Here is a 27,655-nt window from a genome sequence, read left to right as displayed (position 1 = left end):
TCGTGGGTACAGAGAATGCGGTGGACCAGCCAAACGGTCAGAAGGACACAGGACAGACTCTATTTCCATCAGCCCAGTCCCGGGCAAGCCGGGCCTAATTCTGTGCCTCTGACTCAGTCTCGGATGCAGAGTAGCGGGGTCTGCCAGGTGAGCAGCGGCCAGGGACCGTGGACAAGAGTCCAGGTTGGCCCCCGGGGGGGCGCGCGCCTGGCCCGAAATAGCTTGTTTTGATCCCGCCACCTGGCCAGGAGCCCAGGCCTGGCACTTGGCGCAACCAGCTGCTCCTGCAGCAAGATGGAAGCAGGTGACCGGGAGGGACGGTCCTGCAGGTCCGACTGATGGAGGGATGTCCGTTAGAGAGGGGACAGTCTCCCTGATTGCCCCTACAACGGGAAAAGCGGTTGTTGGAATAGTCTGGACGAGATTCCCGCCGCAAGAAGGTTGTAAGACCAGGCTGCGGGGAAGCGCGAGTACTTTAGAACCCCTCCTAACCTTGAACAGTTTTATATTCTCTCCATTGGTCCATAGGCTTGCCAATCACTGCTGCACTTATGGTTCTCCAATCACACACGCTCTCTCAGTCACCCGCCTTTGGCCGCTTTCCAATTACTGTTCATCATTGGTCGCCTTGGAGGCGGCTGTAGTCCCGCGAGGGCACCCGGAGGGGGCGGGCTGATAGGGCGTTGCTAAGCGACCGAGAGGCGCTGGGTCGGTCGGTGAAGGGGGGCTCCGTGAAGCGCGGAAGTAGCCACCGGATGAACCGCAGGTGAGGCCATCCCTCTTCCGGGGACCGCAGGATGCCCCGGGAAGACCAGGGTGAGAGAAGCACAGCCTGGGGGCCGGATGGCTGGGGTCCGGAGTCTCTCCTCGGCCGCAGGGAACTAAAACCCGCAAACTGTTCCACAGCTTTGGCTGCTCCAGTCGTGGACTCCACCGTCCCCGGGGGTCCCATAGTGCCTTGCGTTCCGCTGTTAGTGACCCCAAGATGGTTTTTTTCCTTCTTCTAAGAGTGTCCAGGGGCATCTTGGGAATCAAGTTTCTTAATTTTGAAATTGCCCCCAGACTCCCATAGGTGTTGTTTTGTTTGTTTATCTTTCTTGCTTAGGAAGAGCCCATTGACTGATGGGGATTGTAGTGCATCTGCCCCTTTTTCCTTAGTGCCCCCAAGACTTATGGGAAATGTACTGCGATAGGGTTTAGCCATGGTTCTTAACCCGAGCTCCACTCCAGAATTCTCCGGGGCGCTAGGAAAAAGATACAGATGCCTAACAACTGCTTCCCGATAATTCTTATTCTTTTAGTCTGGAGTGAGGACCACACATCTGTTGTTGTTTAAAGACAGCTCCTAGGCTGGATCCAGTGTTGAGAGCCACCATTAGCAGTTCCTCGGTTCTTCTCTTTTGAGACTGCTCCAAGGGCTGGCGCCTCCAGTATCATTATCTTGAATGTGCAGTGGTGCTTTGTGGGAATTATGGTCCATCTCTTACAGGAATCCATGGGAATTGTAGTCTTTCTGCCCTCCTCTTCCCATCCTCCTGCCCTGATTCCTCCTGGGCTGCAGTGACCATGCTCTGCCTACCAACTTTACTCTCTCCTTGCAGCCTGCCAGTTTACAACACTCAAGACAGCCCCTTTGGGGATGCTCCCCTGGGTCAAAGCTAGACCTGGACCCCAAGGTGAGAACACCACACAGAGAGTGGTCTGTGCCAGCCTAGTAGCAAGGGAGTGAAGACCTGTGATAAGAGATGCGGGTGAGAGATTAAACACAGTCCCTCCTCCCCTCCCCCGGCCCTTCCTTCATCTAGTCCTCTACCACCAGCATAGCCAAATTTACTCTGAGTTGTTACCATTGTGAGATGTGTTTCCTCCCCTCTGGACTAAGACTTCATGTGTGTCTTTGTTTCAGGGATATCACTTTTTCTTCTCCCTACCTCCCCTATCTTAGACCCTGAGTCCATCCAGGTCCCAGAGATCCAGGATCCCAGAAACTCCCAAGGCTCTGGCCACAGATCCCAACTCCCCTGAGCTATTTGAGGAGTCCTGGCCATCCAGGTCAGGGACCCCTTCCCCACCCAGCACCACTGAGGAACAGATGGGTGCCTCCTCACCATCCACCCTGATTGACAGTGGTGACTCCGTGGTGGCCAAGTAAGTACCATCAGCCCTGAGGGCAAGAAAGATTGGGGGGCGGGGGGAAGGCATCCTGTTATTACCACAGCCAGTGCTGTTTATGTAGCACTTTCAGGATCACACTTCATGTGTGTTAAGAGCTCTGGAGTTAGGCTGCCTGGGTTCAAATCCCAGCTCTGTCACTTACTCTTTGTATGATCTTGGTCTGTTTTTTTGTCTGTAAATTGGGGATATGAATAACATATCCCCTAGGGCTGTTTAAGCTTTCAATGAGTTACTTACTGTCTGTAAAGCTTCTATAATAATGCTTGTCACATAGTGAGCACTTGGATTTGTAGGGTACAAGTTCAGCTGTTACAACAAAGAGCCCCAAATTAATTGTGGCTTAAACAAAAATAGTACTTATTTCTCCCTCAACTAACAGTATAGGCAGAAGCAACCAGGGCCAATATAGCAGCCCCTAGTTGAGGTATCAGAGACACAGTTTACTTCTATCTCATCCCCCCCACCCCCACTCCCCGCCGCCACTTCTCCCCTCCCCAGACTGTTGCCCTTTCCTTCATGGACCAAAATGGCTCCTAACAACATCAATTATTCAGAATCACATCTCTTCACACCCTGTTAGTCAAGAACCCAGTTACATGGCCATAAAAGTTACAAGGGCACCTGGTAAATGTATGTATAGAAGAGTGGGTATGTGTCCACAATATTGTATTACTGTATAAGAAAAGAGAATGGATAGTGAGGGACAACTACCAGGTGCTTCCATAATGCTCAATAAACATTGAGCATTATGGAAGCACCTGGTAGTTGTGATTATTACTGTTATTATTATTTGGCTCTCCTTACCCCACCCTCCTCCCATTCTCTGATGCCCACAGGTTCATAAACCGGTTCCGCCAGGCTCAGCCCACAAGCCGAGAGGAACGCCAGCCTGCAGGCCCAACCCCAGCTGACTTTTGGTGGTTGCGGCCTGAATCTCCAGACCCTAGTAGTCAACTTGCAGCAGGTACTTGCTTCAGTCCCATCCACTCCTGGCCCAAAACCTTTTCTTTCTTTTTTAAAAAATTTATCTTTATTGTTGAAAGTATTACAAATGTCTTTTTTCCCTCCATCGACCCCCTCCACTCCTGTCCCCTCACCAGGCCTTTCCCTCACTATTGCCTGTCAATGGGCTATGCATATATGCATATAAATTCATTGTTTAATCTCTTCCCCCCCACTCCCTTCCCTCTGAAATACGTTAGTCTGTTGTTTGTTTCAAGGTCTCTGGATCATTTTTTTAAAAAAATATATTTTATTGATTTTTTACAGAGAGGAAGGGAGAGAGATAGTTAGAAACATCGATGAGAGAGAAACATCGATCAGTTGCCTCCTGCACATCTCCTACTCGGGATGTGCCTGCAACCCAGGTACATGCCCTTGACCGGAATCAAACCTGGGACCTCTCAGTCCACAGGCTGACGCTCTATCCACTGCGCCAAACCGGTTTCAGCTCTGGATCATTTTTGTTCATCAGTTTATTTTGTTCATTAGATTCCACATGTAAGTGAGATCATGGGGTACTTGTCTTTCTCTGACTGGTTTATTTCGCTTAGCATAGTACTCTCCAGGTCCTTCCATGCTGTTCCAGAATCTTTCTTGTACAGTGCTCTCAGCAGCCACTCCTCCTGGCCCTTCTAAATCAATTGGGGTTTCTCAGCAGGAGCCAATAAACCAGAAGGAAGACTCACCACGGAAGTCCCGACTCTTGCCAAGGTGGCCAGTGCATCACAGGCTAAGGCTGTGGCCCCCCTTCAGGAAATAAAGCAGGTGACATCCCCATTTACTCCGCCTATGTTACCTGAACTGACAGCACCAGCCCTGGGATAGAATTAGAGTCAGTCCACAATTCAAGGAAGCATAAACAAACAAACAAAAAAAGGATTCGTTTGCTAATGCAATTAAAAAGTCCAAAAGTAGCTTCTTTCAGGCATGGCTGGATCCAAGTGTTTGAACACTATTGGGAAAAACTTGACTGGTTTGGCTTTCTGTTCTTCTTTGTTGGGCTCAGTCTCAGGCAGGCTTTCCTCTCAAAGTAGCTAAGATGGCCTCAGTAGTTCTAGCCTTTTAACTTATTTAATCCACAGGAAAGAGGAGCCTTTTCCGATAGCTCCATCCAAAGCCCCTGTTACTCTCATCAGCTCACAATCACTGTGAACCAGAGGACAGAATGTTGTGATTAGCCAAGCCTGGTCAGGAAGGCAGGGTCAACACTTCTCCTACAACAGGAATTTCATTGAGGGGTGTGATCCACACAGGAAAAATGGGTCACTCTTCCCTGAAGAGGAAGAGCAGATTCTAAGCCAGCGTGTGAGGGTACCAGGTGGAGTGCAGATGTGCATTCCAGGCCCTCTGTCTGAGCAGCCTTTGGAATCTGGGCTGGCCTCTGACCATCTCACCTCACAGAGCCTCAACACATGGAACTCATCTCTGCTGGACCTGGAGATGCTGAGCCTGCAAAGCAGGGCTGCCAGGCTGCTGAAACACAGGTGCTTTCCCTGCCCCCATCATCCTCTCCACTCCTTCAACTCCAGGCCCCACCCATTGCCTCTGAGACCCCTCTTGCCTTACTTCTGTATTCTTCCTACAGCAAAGCCTCCATCTCCTCCTCCTGCAGCCCCAGCAATTCCAGCAATTCCGTATTCCCTGTCAGCTTTGATGGTTTTTCTCCTTCCTCTGTGGCCTTCACCCCTGACTCCAGCAAGGGCTCTGACCCCAAGGCACATGGTGAGTTCTGGAGAGCAAGGATTGAGGGCAGCCAGTGTGAGTCCCACAAATGCCACTAATCAGCTATGTGACCTTGGGCCTCTCTGTTCCTTCCTTGTTTCCTCAGCTTTAAAACAGGGATAATAATTGTACTCTTCTACTGTGGGTGTGGTGAAGATTAAATTAGTTGATGAATATGGAGTACTTAGCACCAGTCAGTTAATAGTAGCTATCATTAGTAGGACAGGTTCTCTCTCTGTATCCTATTTGCCTCTCTAAACACAAAGCTCCAAAATCAGAAAGCTTCTTGCAGATTTGGCGCTACATTTGATTTGACAGCAAAATCTGACCTCAACAATGAGAAGGATATTTATTATCTATCTATCTATCTATCTATCTATCATTTAGGACAACTTCATACTTTTTGCTATGGATATATTACATTGAAACATATGAAATTTTTGCCTTTGTAAGTAAAAAATGGTTAAATATTGCCAATTGCATGTTGTTCAACCAAATACCAATGTGTTAGAGTCTGGTGTACTGCATCAGTCCACTGTATATACCATACAACTTTGCTAAAACATGCAAGATTTCAGAAATGAGATTAAGGACCAGAGTTACTGTTGCTGCCATCATTGTGGTTACTTTTAGTCTGTGCCCAGGTCCTGGGATGCAGTGGAGCACAAGACAGGTGCTCTGTATATCTCATGGGGCTCCATGAGTGGGGACAGGCAAGCACAAGTAACCAGAGAGGTTTTCATGCATGTGTGTGATCCTGCTCAAACTCACCTGTCTGATTCTTCCTTCCAACTAAGTTCCACCTTTTGTTCACCTTTCCTTTCTGAACCTCAATTTTCTCTTCTTTAAAATGGGAATAAAACTAGTACCTATTTCTTTTTTTTTTTAAATCTTTATTGTTCAGATTATTACATTTGTTCCTCTTTTTTCCCCCCATAACTCCCCCCCTCCCAGTTCCCGCCCCACCCTCCGCCCTCACTCCCCACCCACTGTCCTCATCCATAGGTGCACAATTTTTGTCCAGTCTCTTCCCGCATCTCCCACACCCCTTCCCCCCCCAAGAATAGTCAGTTCATTCCCTTTCTATGTCCCTGATTCTATTATAATCACCAGTTCATTCTGTTCATCAGATTATTTATTCACTTGATTCTTAGATTCACTTGTTGATAGATGCATGTTTGTTGTTCATAATTTGTATCTTTACCTTTTTCTTCTTCTTCCTCTTCTTAAAGGATACCTTTCAGCATTTCATATAATACTGGTTTGGTGGTGATGAACTCCTTTAGCTTTTCCTTATCTGTGAAGCTCTTTATCTGACCTTCAGTTCTGAATGATAGCTTTGCTGGATAAAGTAATCTTGGTTGTAGGTTCTTGGTATTCATCACTTTGAATATTTCTTGCCACTCCCTTCTGGCCTGCAAAGTTTCTGTTGAGAAATCAGCTGACAGTCGTATGGGTATTCCCTTGTAGGTAACTGAGTTTCTTTCTCTTGCTGCTTTTAAGATTCTCTCTTTGTCTTTTGCTCTTGGCATTTTAATTATGATGTGTCGTGGTGTGGTCCTCTTTGGATTCCTTTTGTTTGGGGTTCTCTGCGCTTCCTGGACTTGTAAGTCTATTTCTTTCACCAGGTGGGGGAAGTTTCTGTCATTATTTCTTCAAATAGGTTTTCAATACCTTGCTCTCTCTCATCTTCTGGCACCCCTATAATTCTGATGTTGGTACGCTTGAAGCCGTCCCAGAGGCTCCTTACACTATCTTCGTATTTTCGGATTCTTTTTTCATTTTGCTTTTCCGGTTGGGTGTTTTTTGCTTCTTCGCATTTCAAATCTTTGACTTGATTCTTGCGCTCCTCTGGTCTGCTGTTGGGAGTCTGTATAATATTCTTTATTTCAGTCAGTGTATGCTTAATTTCTAGTTGGTTCTTTATCACAACATTGAGGGTCTCATTAGATTTCTTGAGGATCTCACTACATTTATCAGCAGTTTCTAGAAAATTATTGAAAGACCTTAAAAGTGTGGTTTTTAGCTCTATATCCTCCATTTCTGTCATGTTTCTTTGTCTCCACATTTTTTATGCTTTCTTGGTGCACCACCTTGTGGTCTTTGTGCGCAGTCTTGTTGTAGTTAAGCCTTGATTGTTGTCGGCAATACTGGGGGTGGTTTGACCTCCAGGCTAACTGGCTATCACTAGTACCTATTTCATGATTTTTTTTTTGCAGATCAAATTTATTCATTCATTCATCTAACAAAAATTAAATTTCTGCTGTGTATGAGGCCCTGAGAGTAGGATTAGATATTCCACAGTGAACCAACCATAAATACTTTTATCCTCAGGGTTCTCACAGCATAGTGAGTGTAGAATAGAGTAGTTACATAACCCCACAAACAAATGTGAAATGTAGGCAGAAACAAGGGCTATTCAGGAGAGGATTGTGATGCTGAGAAGTCAGAGAAGGTCTTCCTAGAAGAGATGCTATCTAGGTGGAGACCTGAATGATGAAGGTGGGGACAAGCGCCTTCTAACATGTTCAAAGGACCTGAAGCATGGTGCAGACAATGAACTAGAAAAGGCAAGAGCCAGTGGTGAGAGTAGTATGTGATAAGGAGGGACAGATTGGCAGAGGTAGATTACATTGGGCCATGTAGGCTTGGGGAGGCATTTGGTCATTATCTTAGTACCAGGGAGCCACGAGAGGGTTCTGAGGAGGGAGGGTACATGATTTTCCTCGAGTGTTAACAAACTCCCCCCGGCTGCTCTCGGTACCCAGTGAGAGATGCTGGTAGTTTGGCTTGGGCCAGAGCTTGAGGAGCAGAGTAGAGTGGCCAGGTTTGGAAGTAGAATCACAGGATTCTATCCACACATCTTTTTGGGGGATATAAAGAGTTGGGGAGGAGAGAGAGGTCTGAGATGATGTCGCCCCCCCCCCCCCACCTCCTCTCTGTAGCATTAGATGGTCAGGCTTCTGAGAGACAGTGGTAGCCCTACTGATCATTGCTGTTGAAATGATGCTCTGGGTGACGGGAAAATGTTCTTTTGCCGTACTGGACCGAGGACAGCCAGTGGCCGTGTCCTGAGTCACTGTTGTCCTGAGCCAGACCAGTGCCTGGCTCAATAGTAAGAGCTAAATAAACATTTGTTAATGAAGGAAGAATTGAATGATGGCAAGTTGGGAAGTCCATGAGTCCTCTCTCCTCTGACTCTGCCCTTTTCACTTCCCACTGTAGAGAGGAGTTGGGACATATCTGGAGAGCATGTCTGAATGTTGGTACAGTCGAATGTTGTGTGCACTGGCTGTCACCAGGTTGCTCATCCCCCCCAACCTCCTGTCTTACCCTTCTTCCCTCTACTTACCCTACAGCAACTCCCGCACCAGCCCCCATCCCTGCTCCAGCCTTGGTCTCCTCCCAGGCACCCCTGCGGCCAGAGGATGACATTCTGTACCAGTGGCGACAGCGGCGGAAACTTGAACAAGCTCAAGGAGGTCAGGGTGACGGAACCTGGGTGCTGCCAGGGACCTCTGCCCTCACTACTCCGGTGAGATGGTGGAGGGAGGCACCTGAGGGGGATCCTAAGGGTAGTTGGAGGGAGGGAGGCCGGAGACCTGAGTGGAACTGAGGACACCCTACCCTTTCTCTCCCCCTCAGGTTCCTGTCCCCGTCTGTCTGCATACCTCGCCTGCCCCTGCGGAGACCCTTAGTTCCCTGGGAACACAGCCTAACTGCATCCCACTTTGGGGTAGTGTGGCTGGGCCTGCTCCCCAGGAAGCTTATGTGGAGAGGCCCCCTATTCCCCCAGGGTTCTCTCCACACATCTTTCGGGGCCCCTACCCCCAAGGGTTTTTCTGGGCCCCACAGACCGGTTCCTGGGTATCTTTTGGGGGCGTCCCCCACACGCCCTGTGCCTCTACTCCTGGGCCCTCTATCACTCCCCAGGGCCCGCCCACCCCTGCGCCATGTAGCTCCGCCCAGCTCGAGAGGCAGGACCCCAAACCTCGGAAGGGTAGAGCCTGGCGCCCAGAATCCGCTGGGCGAGTCATGGTGGCTGACCAGGAGCCCAGCCCGCAGCTCCGTGGCCCTCTGGGCCAGGTAGTGACCGCTCGGCTCTTCCCCGACAGCCTGGAGGACACGCCCCCTCGATTCAAGGGCCTGCCTCCACCTCTGGCTGAATCTCAGAAAATGAAGACCGCACAACCCAAAACTAAGGTTATGCCCCGGTGCTCAGAAGTTACCTCCCCTCTATCGGATTCACGGTTTCCTCAGGCGACCCCACCTGGTCGGCCTAAGGCCGAGTCTCCAGATGCCAAGTGCGTGCTTTGCAAGGAAGTCAGAAATCCTCAGCCCAAGGCCCCGCCCCCTCCAGCTGAAGAGGCTTCCACCGGGGTCGAGGCCCCGCCCCCTTCGGTTGAGGCCCCGCCCCCTTCGGTCGAGGCGGGGTCTCTAGAGGCTGCGGTCAGCTCCTCGCCCGCTGCTGACCACGCCCCCCCAGAGGACCTGCTCTCCCAGGCCGCGAGGCTTCTGCAGGCTGCTGAAGGTGAGCTGATGCGTGTGGCTGCTGGGATCTGCTGTCGAGCATCCTATGAGTCCAGCCCCCTGGAGCTCGCTCTTTTTCCTCCAGATTCCGACAGCAGCGAGTTCCAGGAGGACCCTGTGCTGCAGGTGCTAAGGGCTCAGAGGGCCGAGCTGCGGCGGCAGAAAAGGTGACTATCTCCAGGCTTTATCTTCTGAGATTGCCGTCAAGTGTCCACCTCTCTTGAACCCCTTTCCCAGAACTATCCAGAGCCCCAGACCCCAATCCTGAGCACATTACAATACCTCAGCCTCTACTACCTGGCTTTTTTCCAGGAAAGTGGACGCCCAATTATCCCTCCTACTGAGTCACACTGAAGATTCAGGGACTTGGTCTCCTCCAGCCAGGTCGACCCCCAGGTCCCCAAGGATGCGGCTGAGGAGGGAAGGAGCCTCACTTGAGGCCAGAAGACTTTGAATTGTAGAAATTCTGTTTTTCCCAATGAAATGCTCTTTTCGGGTTACAGGTTGTCTCTGAAAAAAGAGTCTGGAAAGGCCAAGAGTCATGCTTGGGAAATAGTCCCCCCCCACCCCCACCCCCACCCCCACCCCAGTTACTGACTGTGGTACAGAATCTCGTCTAGTTTTATCCTCTTTGAGGTCTAGGCAGGGGAGGGGTTCCAGGCAAAGCTTCAGGTAGGACTGGGACTCATCTTAACTCACGAGTGGATCCTCCTGTCTCAGATGAGACAGAAGGAACTTCCCTCTTGGTATGAAGCTTTCAGGGTGTTGGACAATGGTTAGTCCTCAGTCCACATTCTGCTTGAACCAGCACAGTATTTGGTTCATTGATCCCACCCTCGAAGCTTTTCCTTCCCCTGCCTCTAGCATCACTGACATGTCACTTTGGTGTGTCTCAGGGCTCTGGTCTTAATTTCTCTATCTAAACTCATTCCCATGTGCTATTGTAGCTTCCTGGCTCTACATCCTATCTCTATTCTGATAGTCCCTAAATTTATATCTTCAGTCTAGACCTGGCCACTAAACCTCAGGCTTCTATATCCTGCTACCTGCTCATCATCCTCACTCAGAGGTCTAAGAGATGTCCCATACTGCACAGGTCTTAAACTGAGCTCCCAATCTTCCCCCTAAACCTGCTCCTCCCAAACTTTCCTCAGCTTTGTCCTTCCTGCTCAGTCCAAATGCCTCATAGTCGTCCTTGACTCCTGTCTTTTCCTTATACCCACAGTCAGTTGACCAGCAAGTCCTGTCAGGTCTACCTTTAAAATCTATCCAGAATTTAACCCCTTCTTCCCCTTCCATGGCCCTCACCTTAGTCTAAGCTATCATTATCTGTTTGGACTATTAAAAACCTGTTTGTTTTGTCAGCAAGTTCTTTGAAACATTTCTTATAAAAAAGTAGAATCTAGATTTCTTCTCCTTGAAACTGGATAGAACTTAGTGACCACCTCCATAAACAGAATGCAGAGGAAGTGATACTGCTTTAAATTTCTAAACTGGATTAGAAAAGATGATATAATTTCCATGTGGCTCCTCTCGCTTTCTCTTTCTTGATCTCTCTTGCTCTCTCGAGCCCTGGGCTACCATATAAAGAGTCCAGTTACTATGTTGGGTAGGGATTTGTGTTACACAGGTGTGTGCACTTGTCAACATACAGTGAAATTTTTGAATTTCATTGTATGTAAAGTTTACCTCAAGAAAAAGAAATATTGAAAAAAAAAGAAAATAAATATTGAACTCTAGTTAAAGATATGCATGCTGAATTATTTAGGGAACAGCATACCAATGTCTAATTTATTTTGAAATAAATTAAAAATTAGATTAATGGCCCTAACCGGTTTGGCTCAGTGGATAGAGCATCGGCCTGCGGACTGAAGGGTCCCAGGTTGGATTCTGGTCAAGGGCATATACCTTGGTTGTGGGCACATCCCCAGTAGGGGGTGTGCAGGAGGCAGCTGATCGATGTTTCTCTGTCATCCATGTTTCTGACTCTCTATCCCTCTCCCTTTCTCTCTGTAAAAAATCAATAAACTATATTTTAAAAAATTTAGATTAATGGATGAATAGAGTAATAAATAGATGGATGTGAATAAAGCAAACAGTAAAATGTTAATGGTAAGATCTAAGTGGTGGATATATTGTAAATTGTTCAACTGTGCTGTATGTTAGAAACTTCATAATAAAACGTTGGAGAATATATAATCAGGATTATTTTGATACCTATTTTAAAACGGGAGGATGGACTAGATTTCTGTAAAAAGTTTCTGTATATCACAGACATGGTAAATATTTGTTTACCACCTTTTTGAACAAACCACACATTTAAATTAAACCAACAGGAAGGAAATATATGTTTAGATATAAAAAAATAAAAGATGTTTATAGTAGAAGAACCTGATCTAGTAGGAGGGTGAGTAAAGCCTAGAAGGATTCCTGAGAAGTTAGATTTAAGCTGTGACAGGTAGACATTAACTAGTTGACAGAGGGCTATTTTAATTACTATTGCTGGGTTACAAATCACCCCCAAAATTTAGTGGCATAAAACAATCTGGCACCAGGGCTCACATGATGAGCTGGAACTATAGACTATAGTAACTACACATGATTTCCATGTGGCTTGGGCTTCCTCAGAACATGATGACTATCTCAGCATAACCACGTTTCTCACATGCCTCAACACATCTAGAGCTAGTCATTCCAGTAGACAAGGAGGAAGCTGCATTGCCTCTTACTACCTAACCTTGGAAGTCACATTATCTCTCTATTTTTATCATTTTTTTAAATCATTACCCAAGGAGTAGGAATTCCTCCCCCCACCCCCACCCCCCGCATTAATTTTAGAGTGAAGGGAGGGTGTAGAGGGGGAGAGAGAAACATCTATGTGACAGACACATTGATTGGTTGCCTCCCACACGCACACAGACTGGGGGTGGGGATGGGACCTGCAATCCAGGTACGTGCCCTTGACCGGGAATTGAACCTGTGACCCTCGGGTAAGTGGGCTGATGCTCTAACCACTTAGCATTGCTGGCCAGGGTGGAAGTCACAATCTCTATTAGTTGAAGTTGTCACAAATCTGCCCAGATTCAAAGGGGAGGGGATGTACTTTCTACCTTTTCATGAGAGAAGTGTCAAAGGATTTGCAACCACCACAGAGGTTGAGTGGGAAAAGAGGATTACTCCAGGTAGAGGGAACAACACATGGGAGGTATCTGTGATGAGAGTGAGGTCTGCAAATTTAATAAATTCAAGTGAGTAACTGTAAATTGACCCCTCCTCCAGTACTCCCCCAATCCCTGCTTAATTGAAAAAAATTTTTTTTATTGATTTCAGAGAGGAAGAGAGAGGGAAAGAGAGATAGAAACATCAATAATGAGAGCGAATCATTGATCGGCTGCCTCGTGTACGCCCCATCCTGGGAATCACAACCTGGGCATGTGCCCTGGCCAGGAATTAAACCATGACCACTGAGCCACATTAGCTGGGTCCTGCTTACTTTTTATCCATAGAACTTATCACCTTCTAATATTCTTTGTTTTTAAATATTTATTTTGTTCACTGTTTTCTCCCACTAGTTTTTTAGTTCCATGTAGGCAGGGTACATTTTCCTGTTTTGTTTACTGATGTGTCCACAAATTAAATAAGTGGTAGGAGTTTTTTGAATGAATGAGTAGGTGGGTCAAGGATGAACCTTCTGAGGTGAAAGCCTTGTTGAAGGCATGACCAATGAGAGTTCTCTTGGAAAGGGTGTTAGTGTTTTCTGAATCTGGCTCGTCAGCAGCGGGAAAGATTGGGATTGGCTTTTTGGGAGGCATGGCCATGTTCTGGCATTTGGAGCTAAGCTTACTCCTAGGAAAAAGGATTCAAGGCTGGAGGCTGACCTGTAAAAAACAGTAGAGGAGGCAAGGAAATAAACAGTGGGTAGAGCCAAGTCGCAGAGTGCCTAGAATTATGTCCCAGGCAGGGCATTTGAGTCCGTGGAAAATGCCCATGGGCGAATGTCCTCAGTATTCTGAAGACAGGGTTGGGGTCAGGACAGGCAAGGTGTGGCTTAGAGGATTGGAACTTTGAAAAGCTGCTTGCGGATGGAGAAAAGCCCTGAGCCCACGGGAGAATCCAGTTATGAGTGTCAGAGGAGCGGTCACTGAGAGTAGACTGAGGGGAGGCCCTTGCTTAGCGTTAGAAAAAGCAAAGCGTAAAGAACCTGGCGGTGTCTCGGGGGACGACGGCCAATGAAAGAGGTCCTGGGCGTGGCGCTGTCAAACTCTTCGGGGCGGGGCCGAAGAGACCCAGCCGGGAATGGTGCTCCAGCCGAAGCCAATGAAAAGCCGCCAGGTGGGTGGGGCGTCCTAGGCCGAGGGTGGAGCCAATGAGAAGCGGCGCCGCGCCCCCGCGGTGCCCGCCCCCGTGGGACCAGCGGCTCAGCGGCTAGAGGCGGAGACTACAGTCGCCCGCGCGCGGCTCGCGCCCTCCCCTTTGTGTCGCCATGGCGGCGGCTTCGGCGACGAGGACGACGATGGAGGGGTCTAGGGCGGCCAGCGCCTGAGGAGGCCACGCGACCATGGTGGTGAGGGGCCTACGCGGCCGTCATACCATCCGCGTGGCAGTCTGTCCATGCACGGCCCGGCCCCGCGCGCCCCGCCCCCGGCCCCGCCCGAGCCCGGGGCCCGCGCCGCCCCTCACCCCTCGTCGCGGGTCCTCTGGTCCCCAGCCCGGCTCGGTCCGAGCCCTCACTCGGCCCCGCCCTCTCAGCGTGCATCTCCTTCCGCGGCCCGGATGGGTGTTTGCGGCCGAGGGCTCGGACTTGGGAGGAGGAGGGGCTGGTCCCGGGAAGGATCCGGCGTCCCCCGAGCGGTCCCCGCGGGGCCCTGCGGAAGCTCCCCGGGCTCCTCACCAGCCCCCATACCCGCGCCGCCTTCATTGTCCTCATCCCAACCTCCACCCGACCGGGCCTCCCTCCCCCTCCGCCCACCAGCCACTTTTCCATTCTCGAGCCCCACCCCCACTCAGCTCCATCCTCAGCCTAACCCTTTTCTTCTCTTTCTCATCATTTTCACCCCATCCCAGGCCCACTCAACCAAACCACCTCCGCTCCCATCAGCCTGAACCTCATCCTTTCCAGCTGCTCCCCTCCTACTTACTCCACCCCAACCCCAGCACGATCCTTGGGTCCTCTCCATCTTGTCCTCATCCTCCCTCCCCTACCGGCTCCCTCTTCCACCCGCTGCTCCTGCTCATTCATCCATTCCCTCATTCCCTCACTTAACAGATATTCACTGAGACCTCTGCAAGCCCATGCTCTAGACACAGGGAAAGTCAGGACCCGTCCTGCCTTGGGGGGTTTCATGGGTTGGAGGGGGACAGATCCGAGGGGGAGACCCAAGGTTGAACTTGGGGTTGCAGGGAGATGAAGGAAGGAGAAGCTAGAGCCAGTCTGGGAAATCCCCATCTGACAGCTGGTTAATTCATCAGATTTTATCCGGTCCCTGCTGGCAGCTGGGCTGAAATTGGGCATGGGGACCCAGCGAGGAATCAGGCACCAATTCTGTGTCCCCCTCTGCTGGGCAATGCTGGGGAGCTAGCTGGGAGGTCACAGTCCAGTGTGGGAGATGGACTTGTTGCCAGATAGTGACGTCTCAGAGTGCTCAGGGCTATGCTGGGGAAAACCAGGCAGAGTCCTCAAGCTAGGATGGAGGAACTTCAGGGGATGGGAGAGTCCAGAGAGGTGACTGATGCAGCCTGAAGGGTCAGGGAGAACTGAGGAGGAAACATGAAGAGCCGAGATGTGAGAGATGAGGAAGAGTGAACCTAGTGAAGGAATGGGGAAGGGTGTTCCACGCAGTGGGGACAGCCTCTGCAAAGGCCTAGAAGAAAACGAGAAGATGGTGCTTTTGTTGGGCTCTCAGAAATTTGAGAGGTCTGAGAGGGGAGGCAGTGGGAAGAGATGAGGGTGGAGAGGTAAACAGAGACCAGAGAATTATCTTGAAGACAACAGGGAGCCATTGAAGGTCCATGATCTATGGAGAGACAGAGGCAGATGTGTGTTGTGTGAAAATTATATTAGTGCTTGCTGTGGAGATGCTGGTAGGAGGGGAGAGGTTGGAAGCAGGAAGACTGATAAACTGGGAGCTGTGGTTGTCCAGACAGTGATGAGAGGTGTGGAGAGGCACAACTGGAAGATGACTATATTCTGCAGGGGCTACAGGAGGAGTTTAAATCCAAAGAGATGGTACCAGCCTTCTTTCTTCCTGCCTCACCCTGGGCCCCTCCTCTTCCAGCCCGCCCACCCCAGACCACACAGGAAGATGAAGAACTATCCTCATCTGGTCTTCACCTCCCCCTGACCTCCTCTGCTACTCCATGCTCAGGGCAGTGTATGGAGTGATTCAGGCCTCTAGGCTCAAGGTGGCAGATAACAATGCTCCTGTTGTCTCGGTTCCCATCTCTGGGGGCCTCTGATTCTTCTTTCTGCTCTACAGGCCCGCAGCACTGACAGCCTGGATGGCCCAGGGGAGGGCTCAGTGCAGCCCTTGCCCCCCACTGGGGGTCCCAGTGTGAAGGAGAAGCCTGGGAAGAGGTGAGAGGTGTGGGAGAGGCCCAGCTTAGGAGGGGGCCACGCACAGAAGCCATAGTGATGTGTCCCCTGTCTTCCAGGCTCTCGGCTCCTCGCGGTCCCTTTCCCCGGCTGGCTGACTGTGCGCATTTCCACTATGAGAATGTCGACTTTGGCCACATTCAGGTATGAGGGTTTTCACCCAGGTGGGAAGATGAGATCCCACCCAACCATGAAGCAATGTTAGCCACCCTACCCCTGAGATCTGTCCCTGGGACTGGCTGCTCTACCCATCCGAGAAGTCAGTGGCAGGAGTTGCAGGGTGGGAAGGGAGAGCTGTTCCTCACTCATCGTTTGTTCCTTTATTCATTCTGCAGCAACTTTTTGTTAGGTGTGTGCTCTGTGCCAGGACCCTGTACTCTGATTGGGGCATCACTAGGCCCTGCCCTTGGGGAACACAGCCCCATCCCTAGATAGTGCCAGCCTGGAGAGGTTAGGACAGGAACAAAAGTGAGCTTTTCTTTCCTGGGCTTTTCTTTCCCTCTACAGCTCCTACTGTCTCCAGAGCGTGATGGCTCTAGCTTCTCTGGGGAGAATGAGCTGGTGTTTGGGGTGCAGGTGACCTGTCAGGTAAGGCCACCCTGCCTCTCATCTGGCCTGTCGGACTGGTTGCCATGGTCCTCAGCTCAGTGAAATGGGACCATTGCTCCTTTTTGTCCCTCACCCTCCCACAGGGCCGTTCTTGGCCAGTTCTCCGCAGTTACGATGACTTCCGTTCCCTGGATACCCACCTCCACCGGTGCATATTTGACCGGAGATTTTCCTGTCTCCCAGAGCTCCCCCCACCCCCAGAGGGTGCCAGGGCTGCCCAGGTAAACTGCTTGTTATCCCATCCCTGCCTCAGCCATGGTGTGTCCTCATCATCGCTGTGTGAAACCATCAAGGCAGGAGGGATTGATAAATACTTAATCACAAGTATGGCCTGAGTCCCAACCAATCAGAATGGAGAGACCATAGGACTGCAACAGGGTTCTGGAGGCCCTCTTTATTTTAGGATCATAAAGAGTTCCATGGGAGGATCAACATGGCCAGACCAATGGAAACACACAGGAGCTTGACGTAGCCTGTTTACCAACTACCATGACAATATTTTAGTACCTAACAGTAGAGTGGCACCCATTCTTTGAGGTTGAATTTCTGTCCTGCTTAGAGGCAAGCTAAGGCAGTATAGAAGGGCAATGGGCTCTCACGGGTGTCTCCTCACAAGAGCCCACCCTGACAATCTGACCACAGATGCTGGTGCCGCTGCTGCTGCAATACCTGGAGACCCTGTCAGGACTGGTGGACAGTAACCTCAACTGTGGGCCTGTGCTCACCTGGATGGAGGTGGGCCGGGCAACGGGGCTTGAAGTTGGGAATGAGTGAGGCATGTCTGAAGAGTGAGAACCAGCCTGGGAGTGTGTGTGGGCACAGGAAGGAAATGAGCCAGACAGGAGGAGTCACTGGCATTTCAGTGTCTGTTTGGGTATATGTCTGTTAGAATGAGTATGTGTGTGTGTGTGTGTGTGTGTTAGCAGGGGTTGGGCTGTGGGGACATGAGAATTTCAAGATATATCGAATAGGTTTGGCTGTAACTCACAGAAGAATGCCTGGCTAAGAGTGACTTAAGCCAGCAGCTTTCAGAGAGCAGATGTGCAGTGTCTGCTGTGGATGGAGAGGGTGCAGGGGTGTATCAGGAGGACTTCAGGGTAGAGCAATCCTGAGGCATGTGAGAGGAAGGAAGCGGCCTTGTTTTAGAAGGGGCATGAATTTAGGCGTTTGATCAATAGCTCTGAGTGATTGGTGCCCTTAGATGAGGAGCAAGTAGTGGCCTCCACTGGGCCTGGAAGAACCTTCTCTGCCTTAATGATTTATTACCTTCTGGCCTCTCCCTGCCACATTCACCCTCCACCTCAGCTGGACAACCATGGCAGGCGACTGCTCCTCAGTGAGGAGGCCTCCCTCAATATCCCCGCGGTGGCTGCTGCCCATGTGGTGAAACGGTACACAGCTCAGGCACCAGACGAGCTGTCCTTCGAGGTGAGGCTGTGGGGGGCGGGGCAGACTCCATCTGGACTCCTCTCTTCCGGCCACTTCTGACCCTCCCTCATCTCATCTGCCCACTCCTAGGTGGGAGACATTGTCTCCGTGATCGACATGCCACCCACAGAGGATCGGAGCTGGTGGCGGGGCAAGCGAGGCTTCCAGGTGAGCCTGGGTTGGGGTAGACTGGTGGCTAGGGCACTGTGCTAGCTAGGGTGGCCCAGGCACTGACCCTGAACCCTCCTCAGGTCGGTTTCTTCCCCAGCGAGTGTGTGGAGCTATTCACAGAGCGGCCCTGTCCAGGACTCAAGGGGGGTAAGTGCCGGCAGCAAAGTGGGGAATCCTTCCTGCATCCTTTGCCTGTTGTCCATCCTTCCCACCCATTGTTCACCCCACAGATGCCGATGGTCTCCTGTGTGGTGTTCCAGCTCCCCAGGGTGTCTCCTCTTTGACCTCAGGTAATGGAAATAAGAGGCTATGCCTCCTTCATATCAGACTGGTAACTGCACTGACCCTGCATGGCCTGCCTTACTCTCACAGCTGTGCCCCGGCCACGTGGGAAGCTGGCTGGCCTCCTTCGCACCTTCATGCGCTCCCGCCCTTCTCGGCAGCGGCTACGACAACGGGGTATCCTACGGCAGAGGGTGTTTGGCTGTGACCTTGGAGAGCACCTCAGTAACTCAGGCCAGGACGGTGAGGTCCGGGCCCATCTGCCTAGCCCACCCCTCTTACCCAGGATTTGACCTGCCCATCCCTGACCTCACTGCTTTCTCCCAGTGCCCCAGGTGCTTCGCTGTTGCTCTGAGTTTATTGAGGCCCATGGGGTGGTGGATGGAATCTACCGACTCTCAGGCGTGTCATCCAATATCCAGAGGCTACGGTGAGGGCCCTCCACCAACCCTTCCCTCCACAAACACTTACTGAACATCATCTCTAGTCTAGGCCCTGTGCCATGTGCTGGTGACAAGAGTTCTTGGGAGTCGGGAGGACATCTAATGGGGTTGGATCAGGGCTGTGGACAGGGAGGGCTTCTTTGAGGAAGTGACTCCAGCTGAGGCCTGAAAGGTGAGAGCAGAATGAGTGTTGGAAGTAGAGAGATAACCTTCATTGAGTACTTGCTACGTGCCAAACACTAGGCACTGGGGACACAATGATCAATGAGATAATCAGAGATTCCCACCCTCACATGCTAGAGGTAGAGACAAACAAGGAAATGAGAGAGTTTACTAGTAGGTGACAAGTGCTATGGAGAACAAGAGATGGGGGTAAGGAGAATCATAATAAATCTGGGAGGGATATTGCAGTGTTAGATAGGGTGGGCAGTGAAGGCCTCTTGGAGGGGAGCTCCTTTTGGAGGATGGGAGGGAGGGAGCGAGCCATGTGGATATTCTGGGAAAAGCATTCATGGTGGAGGGAACAGGCAGTCCAAAAGGCAACGTAGCAGGAGATGATGTCTGAGAAGTGATTAGGGGCCGAGTGTGCAAGGCCTTTTTAACAACTGTTTGGATTTTGGCTTTTACACTGGAGGGTTCTGAACTGAGGAGACATGAGGTGGGAAGGAGTGAGGCACAAGTGTTGAGACTGACAGGAGGCCCTGAAGTGAGAGTATAGAGCCCGGAGGTGTGAGAGACGCAGCATGAGTTCATGTGCACTGAGCTTTTCCCCTCAAGCAGTGAGACAACCAGACACTTGTGAGGAGGGGCTACTGGGATTTCAGCCAGTTTTCCAGTGACCCTCTTGAAGTCAGGAGAATGGCATAAGGTGGTGGAAGTAGCAGTAGCAGGGTCGTGCTCTGGAATCCGATAGCCTTGGGTAGCTGCAGGAGGGACACCTCCACCGGAGCGTCAGTGTCCTCTGTAAAAGAGCGCCCCTGTCCTTGGGGCAGAGGAAGTAAGTCTCTGTCCTTTGAGGAACAGAGTGCGGGAAGAGGGTTGCATCCACCTGTGGACAGTGTGGGTATGGGGTGCACAGCCAGGCGGGCCAGCTCTGACACGAGTCTTTCTTTTCTTCGACCTGGTGGCCTCAGGCATGAGTTTGACAGTGAGAGGATCCCTGAACTGTCTGGCCCCACCTTCCTACAGGACATTCACAGTGTGTCTTCTCTCTGCAAGCTCTACTTCCGAGAGCTGCCCAACCCCCTGCTCACATATCAGCTCTACGGGAAGTTCAGTGTGAGTAAAGGAGATAGTGAGGTTGGAGGGTGCTGGGATGCATCGGGCCCTGTCCCCATCATGCCTGTGCACAATCTCAGGAGGCCATGTCAGTACCTGGGGAGGACGAACGCCTGGTGCGTGTCCATGACGTCATCCAACAACTGCCCCCGCCACACTATAGGTAAACCAGGAGGGGTAGGGAAGGGCTATGGTGGGCTCACAAGGGAGTTGAGGCTCAGGTGTCCCCCTCCATTCCCACCCCAGGACCCTGGAGTATCTGCTGAGGCACTTGGCCCGCATGGCAAGACACAGTGCCAATACCAGCATGCATGCCCGCAACCTGGCCATTGTCTGGGCGCCCAACCTGCTACGGTAAGCTGGCAGCTCACCAGCCTGTCACCCACAGTTCCCTCCCATGGGCTGAGCCCCAGTCTCCCCCTACTTCTATACCTACCCTAGGAATTCACCCAACTTTTGATTCTCTTGTTCATTTCATTCAACATGAATTTATTAAATATCTCCAGTGAGCCAGCCCCTGTTCTCAGCACTGGGGATGGAGTAGTGAGCAAGATCCTGTGCTCCTGGGGAGGTGGGCAATGAACTAGTAACAAGAAAACACAGAGAATGGTCTGATAGCAGTGAGTGACAAGGATAAAGATTACAACGCAGGGAGGGGCATGCACAGGGTCATGGCATTTTGGAATGTGTAGAGTGTTAGGGAAGGCTTCAGTAAAAAGTCTTCAATAGCCAGCAGCACAGAAAGTCTCAAATTTGATGGTGACCGAGACAGGCAAGCTAAGCTCTCTGTCCTAAATAAAATACGTGGTGGGTGTAAGAACTATGCGGGGAAAGAAACACAGATAGACCTGGAATACAGAGAAAGTTTACAATTTTAAATAAGGCAGATGGGGAAGACTCCACTGAGAAGGTAACATTTGAGTCAAGAACTGTAGAAGGTGAGATATCTGGGGACGAGCAAACCAGGCAGAAGGAACAATAAGTGCAGTGGTCCTGAGGCTGGGTCAGGAGGAACAGTAGGGAGGCCATTGTGTCTGGAACTGAGTGAGTGATTGAGAAAGGGACTGAGAGGGAGGAGATGATGAGAGCAGGTAGGTGATGGGGACCCAGATAGAGGAGGAGAGACTTATAGGTTGTGAGTCATGTGAGGACTTTGCTTTCACCAGGAGTGAGGTGCCAGGAGGTGTTCATAGCTTCCTCCAGCTGTGCATGAGAAGCAGACTGTGGGGGTGGGGTGGGACCAGGGGCCAAGGAAGAAGGTGGCTGTGACAGCCAGGAGGGAGAGGATGGAGGGTGGGGCAGTAGAGTGGGAGACTAGTTTAGATTCTGGACAGATTTTGTGGGGGGAACACACAAGGTTTTTGGGCAGATTGGATGTGGGTGTGAGGGAAAGAGTGAAGTCAAGGACAATTCCAAGGTGTCTTGCCTGGACCACTGAAGGACTGCATTGACTGAGATGGGGAAGGTGGTGAGGGAGCAAGCTGGGCAAAAGTTGAGAACCAAGTTGTAGATGTGATCAATTTGATAAAATCAGAGCTATTGAATGACAGTCTTTGCTTCTATTAGCTCCCTACCTAACCTAGTCACAACCCTCCCCCTCCTCCAGCTGTGGCTCAAGGCACCTGACCTCCCTCTCCCTCTCCCATTCAGGTCCATGGAGCTGGAGTCAGTGGGGCTGGGTGGGGCAGCAGCCTTCCGTGAGGTGCGGGTGCAGTCAGTGGTGGTGGAATTCCTTCTCACCCATGTGGATGTCCTGTTCAGTGACACCTTCACCTCTGCTGGCCTCGACCCTGCAGGTATGCTTGTCCTATCTCCTGATGTCCTGGCTACTGCCTCCTCGTTGTCAGGACTGCAGTGGGAGGGCAGGAGGGCTCCCAGCCCTGTCCCTACCCACTGAAGCTGTTACCTCCTTCCTGGCTCCTTGAGGACCCCGCCCCGGCCTCTCCCTCCCCTCCCTCCCCTTCTCATTTCAGCTCCTACGCTCAGGATCCCCACTTCTTGGCCTGGACATCGTTCTTCCTCCACCCCTTGTAGCTCCTGGGGGTGCTTGGGGCCAGAGGTCCACCTGGGAGGAGGTGGGAGGTCCCCAGACTTGACCCTGCCCAGGCCCCACCCAGACTCCCCACCCTGCCCGGGACCCCAGTCCAATCAGGATTCAGCACATCGGAGGGCCCTCTGGCCCGAGGTAACTGAAGCCAGAGCCACTGCCTTTGCTGGCTGCTGGGAGCTGCCTCATCAGCTGGTTCTGCCTCATTCCTGCTCACCTGCCTGCTGCCCACCCATTCCCACCTGATCCTCTCTGGTTCCCTGCCTTGCCAGCCGGGGTGGGGGTTATGCTTTGGGGCCAGAGCTTGGGCAGTAGCACTTAGCTTTACCTGTTACCTTGAATGTTCCCTGGGCTGACAGCTGCCCACTTTCCCAACTCCCAGGCCGCTGCCTCCTTCCCAGGCCCAAGTCCCTTGTGGGCAGTGGCCCCTCCACTCGCCTGTTGACACTGGAGGAAGCCCAGGCTCGAACCCAGGGCCGACTGGGGACACCCAGTGAATCCACAGCTCCCAAGGCTTCAGACTCTCCTGTGGAAAGGTGCGTGGGGTGCAGGGGAGAGGAGGGGTAAGCCTTGAGGTCCCAGCTCCTCAGACTGCCTCCTGTGTCTCACCCAAACTCCAGGAGGAAAGGGGAGAGAGGCCAGAAACAGCGGAAGCCAGGTGGTAGCAGCTGGAAGACTTTCTTTGCACTGGGCCGCGGCCCCAGCATTCCCCGGAAGAAGCCCCTTCCCTGGCTGGGGGGGATGCGTGCTCCACCACAGCCTTCAGGTCAGAGGTCGGGCAGTCAGTGTGGTGGGGGAGAGGCACTCTGGAGTGCCTCTGTGACCCTTCTAATCTCCTTGCAGGCAACCGACCTGACACAGTCACACTCCGATCTGCCAAGAGTGAGGAGTCTCTGTCATCTCAGGCCAGCGGGGCTGGTGAGCTCACGGTGGCCTGGCCTGTGGCGGGGTGGAGCCTCCAAATGCTGTACTTCAAATTTGGGGGTTTTGGTGGTTTATAGTTTTTAATTTGGACACTGGGTATGATGAATTGGATAAAGCATCACCCTTAGTTCATAACACACTGTGATCAATGGTCCATACAGGGTCCTTTCAAACAGTCTTATTCATTCCTTTTGAAAAAATATAAATAATATAATGAACACCCATGTACCCACTGGCCAGAACTAGAAGAACCCCCACTACCTTATCTTCAAGCTCCTCCCCTCTCCTACCTACTGCCTATCCACCAGAGGCATCCTCTAGATTAGATGGTCATCATCCTCATTGATTTTTTTTTTTAAAATATATTTTATTGATTTTTTACAGAGAGGAAGGGAGAGAGATAGAGAGTCAGAAACATCTATGAGAGAGAAACATTGATCAGCAGCCTCCTGCACATCCCCCACTGGGGATGTGCCCGAAACCCAGGTACATGCCCTTGACCGGAATCGAACCTGGGACCTTTCAGTCCACAGGCCAACGCTCTATCCACTGAGCCAAACCGGTTTCGGCTATCCTCATTGATTTTTTTGTCTGTTTATTAATCCTGACTGGAGGATATTTTTTCTGTTGATTTCTTTTTTTTCTTTTAAGAGCAAGTAGAAGGGAGAGGAGGATGGGTGAGAGAGAGAGAGGAGATAGAAAAACAGCTATGTGAGAGAGACACATCGATTGGTTGCCTCCTGCACGTGCCCCGACCAGGGCCGGGGATCGAACCTGCAACCCAGGTACATGCCCTTGACTGGAAATTGAACCCAGAACTCTGGTGAGTGGGCTTAACTCTAACCACTGAGCACAACTGGCCAGAGCTGTCATCCTTGGTTTTAAGGTTTTATCACGTACAGATGTATACATAAACATTGATCAGTTCTAGTCATTTTAAAATGTCAATTAAAGGTATAAGAAAGGGGGTTTAGTGCTGTATGTGGAAATTGACTTCATTCACCACTGCATTACAGATACCATCGTGTTGCCAGGTATAGCTCAGGCTCACTCCTGCCTGCTGATCTTTAGTGTTTCATGTGGATATTTCATCGGGAGTTGCTTGTCCATCCCACTCCTGATGGATCTGGGAGCTCTATGGGTGCTCCCTGCCATGCCCACACTCCTGAGAGAGCTCTACACATACTCCAGGGCATGGTTCTCAACCTTCCTAATGCCGCGACCCTTTAATACAGTTCCTCATGTTGTGACCCCCAGCCATAAAATTATTTTCGTTGCTACTTTATAACTAATTTCATACTGTTATGAATCGTCATGTAAATATCTGATATGTAGGATGTATTTTCATTGTTACAAATTGAACATAATTAAAGCATAGTGATTAATCACAAAAACAATATGTAATTATATATGTGTTTTCCGATGGTCTTAGACGACCCCTGTGAAAGGGTCGTTCGACCCCCAAAGGGGTCACGACCCACAGGTTGAGAACCGCTGCTCTAGGGTATATGCATGTTCAACTGAACAAGAAAATGCCCAATTGTTTTCCAAACGTGGTCGCCCCAGCCTGTACTCCCAGCAGCCTGGTTTGGGATCCTATTGGTCTCATGCTCATAGCCGTGGGGTTGTCAGACTTTATTCTGGCCCTTGGGTCTGGAATGGTTCTCCCCAGGGACTTGCCATTCATTTCCTTTGTCACTGTGAGTCTGAACAGCTCTCCCTGGGTTCACAGCCATTGTGGCCCTACCCAGGGAAGTGCCTCTGCATGTTATTTCCCAGCCTCCTGGGTTGTGTGTCCTGTTCTCACTAATGTGTGGGTATGTAAACTTTTGAGCCCTGAGCCCTAACTGCTCCTCCTCCCCCCCAGGCCTCCAGAGGCTGAGCAGACTACGGCGACCCCACTCTAGCAGTGATGCTTTCCCTGTGGGTCCAGCACCAGCGGGCTCCTGTGAGAGCCTGTCCTCATCCTCCTCTGCATCCTCCTCATCCTCTGAGTCCTCCTCATCCTCAGCAGCTGGGCTCGGGGCACTTTCCGGTTCCCCCTCTCACCGAACCTCAGCCTGGCTAGATGATGGTGATGATCTGGACTTCAGCCCACCTCACTGCCTGGAGGGGCTCCGGGGGCTCGACTTTGATCCCCTTACCTTTCGCTGCAGCAGCCCTACCCCAGGGGACCCTGCACCTCCTGCCAGCCCGGCCCCCCCAGCCCCTGCTTCTGCCTTCCCACCCAGGGCAACTTCCCAGGCCCTTTTGCCCCATGGGCCCACCAGCCCTGCTTCATCCACTGCCCTGGATATCTCAGAGCCCCTGTCTGTATCAGTGCCACCTGCTGTTCTGGAGCTGCTGGGGGCTGGGGGAACACCTGCCTCACTCACCCCAACACAAGCACTCAGCCCCAGCCCAGGCCTATGCCCCCATGTCATCCCCCTGCTGCCACATGGAGCTGAAGCCCAGCTGAGTGACACCTGTCAACAGGAGGTCAGCAGCAACCTAGCACTACCTGGTCCCGGGGAAGCCCAACGACAGCATGGTGAGTCCTACTCAACCCATCCGACACCCTCACAGACCCTGAGGCTGCATCCAAGACCTGGGTGACGCCCCTTCCCATTCCTCTTTGTATAGGACCTGTCATGGATTCACCACTGCCCCCACCCCTGTCCCTCCTGCGCCCTGGGGGGGCCCCACCTCCACCCCCCAAGAACCCAGCACGCCTCATGGCCCTGGCCCTGGCTGAACAGGCTCAGCAGGTGGCCCAGAGACAGAGCCAACAGGAGCATGGGAGTACCCCATCGGCTCCCCGCTCCCCTTTCTACTGCTCACTGTCCCTGAAGGTGGGTGGTGAGCCCCTCGGGACCTCAGGGAGTGGGCCACCCGCCCCCTCCCTAGCCCACCCTGATGCCTGGGCTCCAGGACCCTCACCCTCCCTACCACGGCAACAAAGTGTTGGGAGCCTGGTGAGGAGCCAGCGGCCCATGGGGATCTCAAGGAGGGGACACAGAAGCTCTGCCCAGGTCAGTACCCAGCTCAGGAAGGGTGGGCTTCAGGGATGTGCCAGAGACATTGTCCCAGTTCCTATGTTCTGTCTCCTCCAGGTTGTTTCTTCCGTGAGAACCCCTGGCTGCTTCTCCTCAGCTCCCCAGGAGTGCCTGCCACCCTTTCTTGGGGTCCCAAAACCAGGCTTGTACCCCCTGGGCTCCTCATCCTTCCAGCCCAGTTCCCCAACCCCAGTTTGGAGGAGCCCTTTGGGTCCCCCTGCACCACTTGACAGGGGAGAGAACCTGTACTATGAGATTGAGGCGGGTGAGGGGTCCCCCTACTCTGGCACCACCCAGTCCTGGAGTCCCTTTCGCTCCATGCCACCAGATAGACTCAATGCCTCATATGGCATGCTTGACCAATCACCGCCATTCCATAGGTCCCCTGACTTCCTACTCAGCTACCCACCACCCCCCTCCTGCTTTCCCCATAACCACCTGGGCTATTCAGCCCTTCAGCACCCTGCCAGGTGCCCCACTCGGCCTGAACCCCTCTATGTCAACCTAGCCCTAGGGCCCAGGGGTCCCTCATCCACCTCTTCCAGCTCCTCTTCCCCTCCTGCTCATCCCCATAGCCGTTCAGATTCAGGCCCCACAGCCCCCCACCTTCCCCAGAAAGAGAGGGCCCCCTGGGATCCTCACACCCCTCACAGGGTGCCTGGGGCCTGGGGCTCTCCTGAGCCTCTCCTGTACTACAGGGCAGCTCCACCAGCCTATGGAAGGCAGGGCAGGCACCACCGAGGGTCCTTGTACAGGAATGGGGGCCAAGGAAGGGAGGGGGCTGGTCCCCCACCCCCTTACCCCACTCCCAGCTGGTCCCTTCACTCTGAGGGCCAGACCCGAAGTTACTGCTGAACCAGAGCAGAGACCTTCCTTCCCTTCTCACTGATCTTGGCCCAACTCAATTCCTTGTTTTGTATTTTCTTGAGCTCCTGACCCCTACTCCAGGTTTCTAACTTTGTAACTTGCTTCTGATGTGGATCCCTAACCTGTATGGCTTCCCTACCCTGGACTAAGGGCACCCCACCAACCTCTATCATGGGGCTCTCACACAAATCTGAGGGCTAGGCTGACACACTGCCCTTCCTCTTCCTCCAGGAGCCCCCAGCATGTCCTGACCTATGCACAGGGGTTGGGGGACAACTCCTGCCTATCTTCCACATGCCCCACTAAACCATCTGACAAAATTAATGAATAAAAATGGTGAAAATGTGGCTGCTAGTGTCATGCTGGGACTAGGCTCAGTGAACAAAGAGGCAATGGGCTGCTTTATCATTTTTGTTTAAATATGTATTTATTGATTTTAGAGAGCAAAGGAGGGGGATAGAGATAGAAACATCGATGAGAGAGAAGCATTATCAGTTGGCTGCCTCCTGCACACACCCTTCTGGGAATCAAACCTGCAACCTGGGCATAT

The 27,655-nt window shown here is 51.8% G+C and overlaps 1 protein-coding gene across 9 annotated transcripts; it reads left to right on the top strand.

Annotated features, from left to right (window-relative positions):
* The first annotated feature begins 585 nt into the window (after positions 1 to 585).
* Positions 586 to 27,452, top strand: LOC132216978 (rho GTPase-activating protein 33). 9 transcript variants are annotated; one of them, XM_059666773.1, is made up of 22 exons: positions 13,839 to 13,993; positions 15,906 to 16,003; positions 16,081 to 16,165; positions 16,529 to 16,609; positions 16,714 to 16,851; positions 17,273 to 17,365; positions 17,936 to 18,058; positions 18,149 to 18,226; positions 18,310 to 18,376; positions 18,460 to 18,519; positions 18,602 to 18,754; positions 18,839 to 18,941; positions 20,088 to 20,232; positions 20,313 to 20,395; positions 20,479 to 20,586; positions 21,883 to 22,028; positions 22,662 to 22,815; positions 22,900 to 23,045; positions 23,123 to 23,197; positions 25,071 to 25,733; positions 25,826 to 26,214; positions 26,296 to 27,452. In XM_059666773.1, the coding sequence occupies exons 1-22, from the start codon at positions 13,988 to 13,990 to the stop codon at positions 27,091 to 27,093; spliced, it is 3,792 nt and encodes a 1,263-aa protein (XP_059522756.1). In that variant the 5' UTR covers positions 13,839 to 13,987; the 3' UTR covers positions 27,094 to 27,452. The 9 variants fall into 9 exon arrangements, 8 of the variants coding, with proteins under 8 accessions (XP_059522762.1, XP_059522759.1, XP_059522760.1 ...); XM_059666772.1 differs by having other exon boundaries at positions 25,826 to 27,452; XR_009448821.1 differs by lacking the exons at positions 13,839 to 13,993; positions 16,714 to 16,851; positions 17,273 to 17,365; ... (14 more) ...; positions 25,826 to 26,214; positions 26,296 to 27,452 and adding exons at positions 586 to 766; positions 1,602 to 1,751; positions 1,946 to 2,148; ... (5 more) ...; positions 8,545 to 9,430; positions 9,515 to 9,596 and having other exon boundaries at positions 16,529 to 16,579.
* Positions 27,453 to 27,655: the final 203 nt, after the last annotated feature.

This window comes from Myotis daubentonii, chromosome 15 (assembly GCF_963259705.1).
Source record: "Myotis daubentonii chromosome 15, mMyoDau2.1, whole genome shotgun sequence".
Taxonomy (NCBI): Eukaryota; Metazoa; Chordata; class Mammalia; order Chiroptera; family Vespertilionidae; genus Myotis; species Myotis daubentonii.
This window is presented reverse-complemented; position numbering and strand designations above follow the sequence as displayed.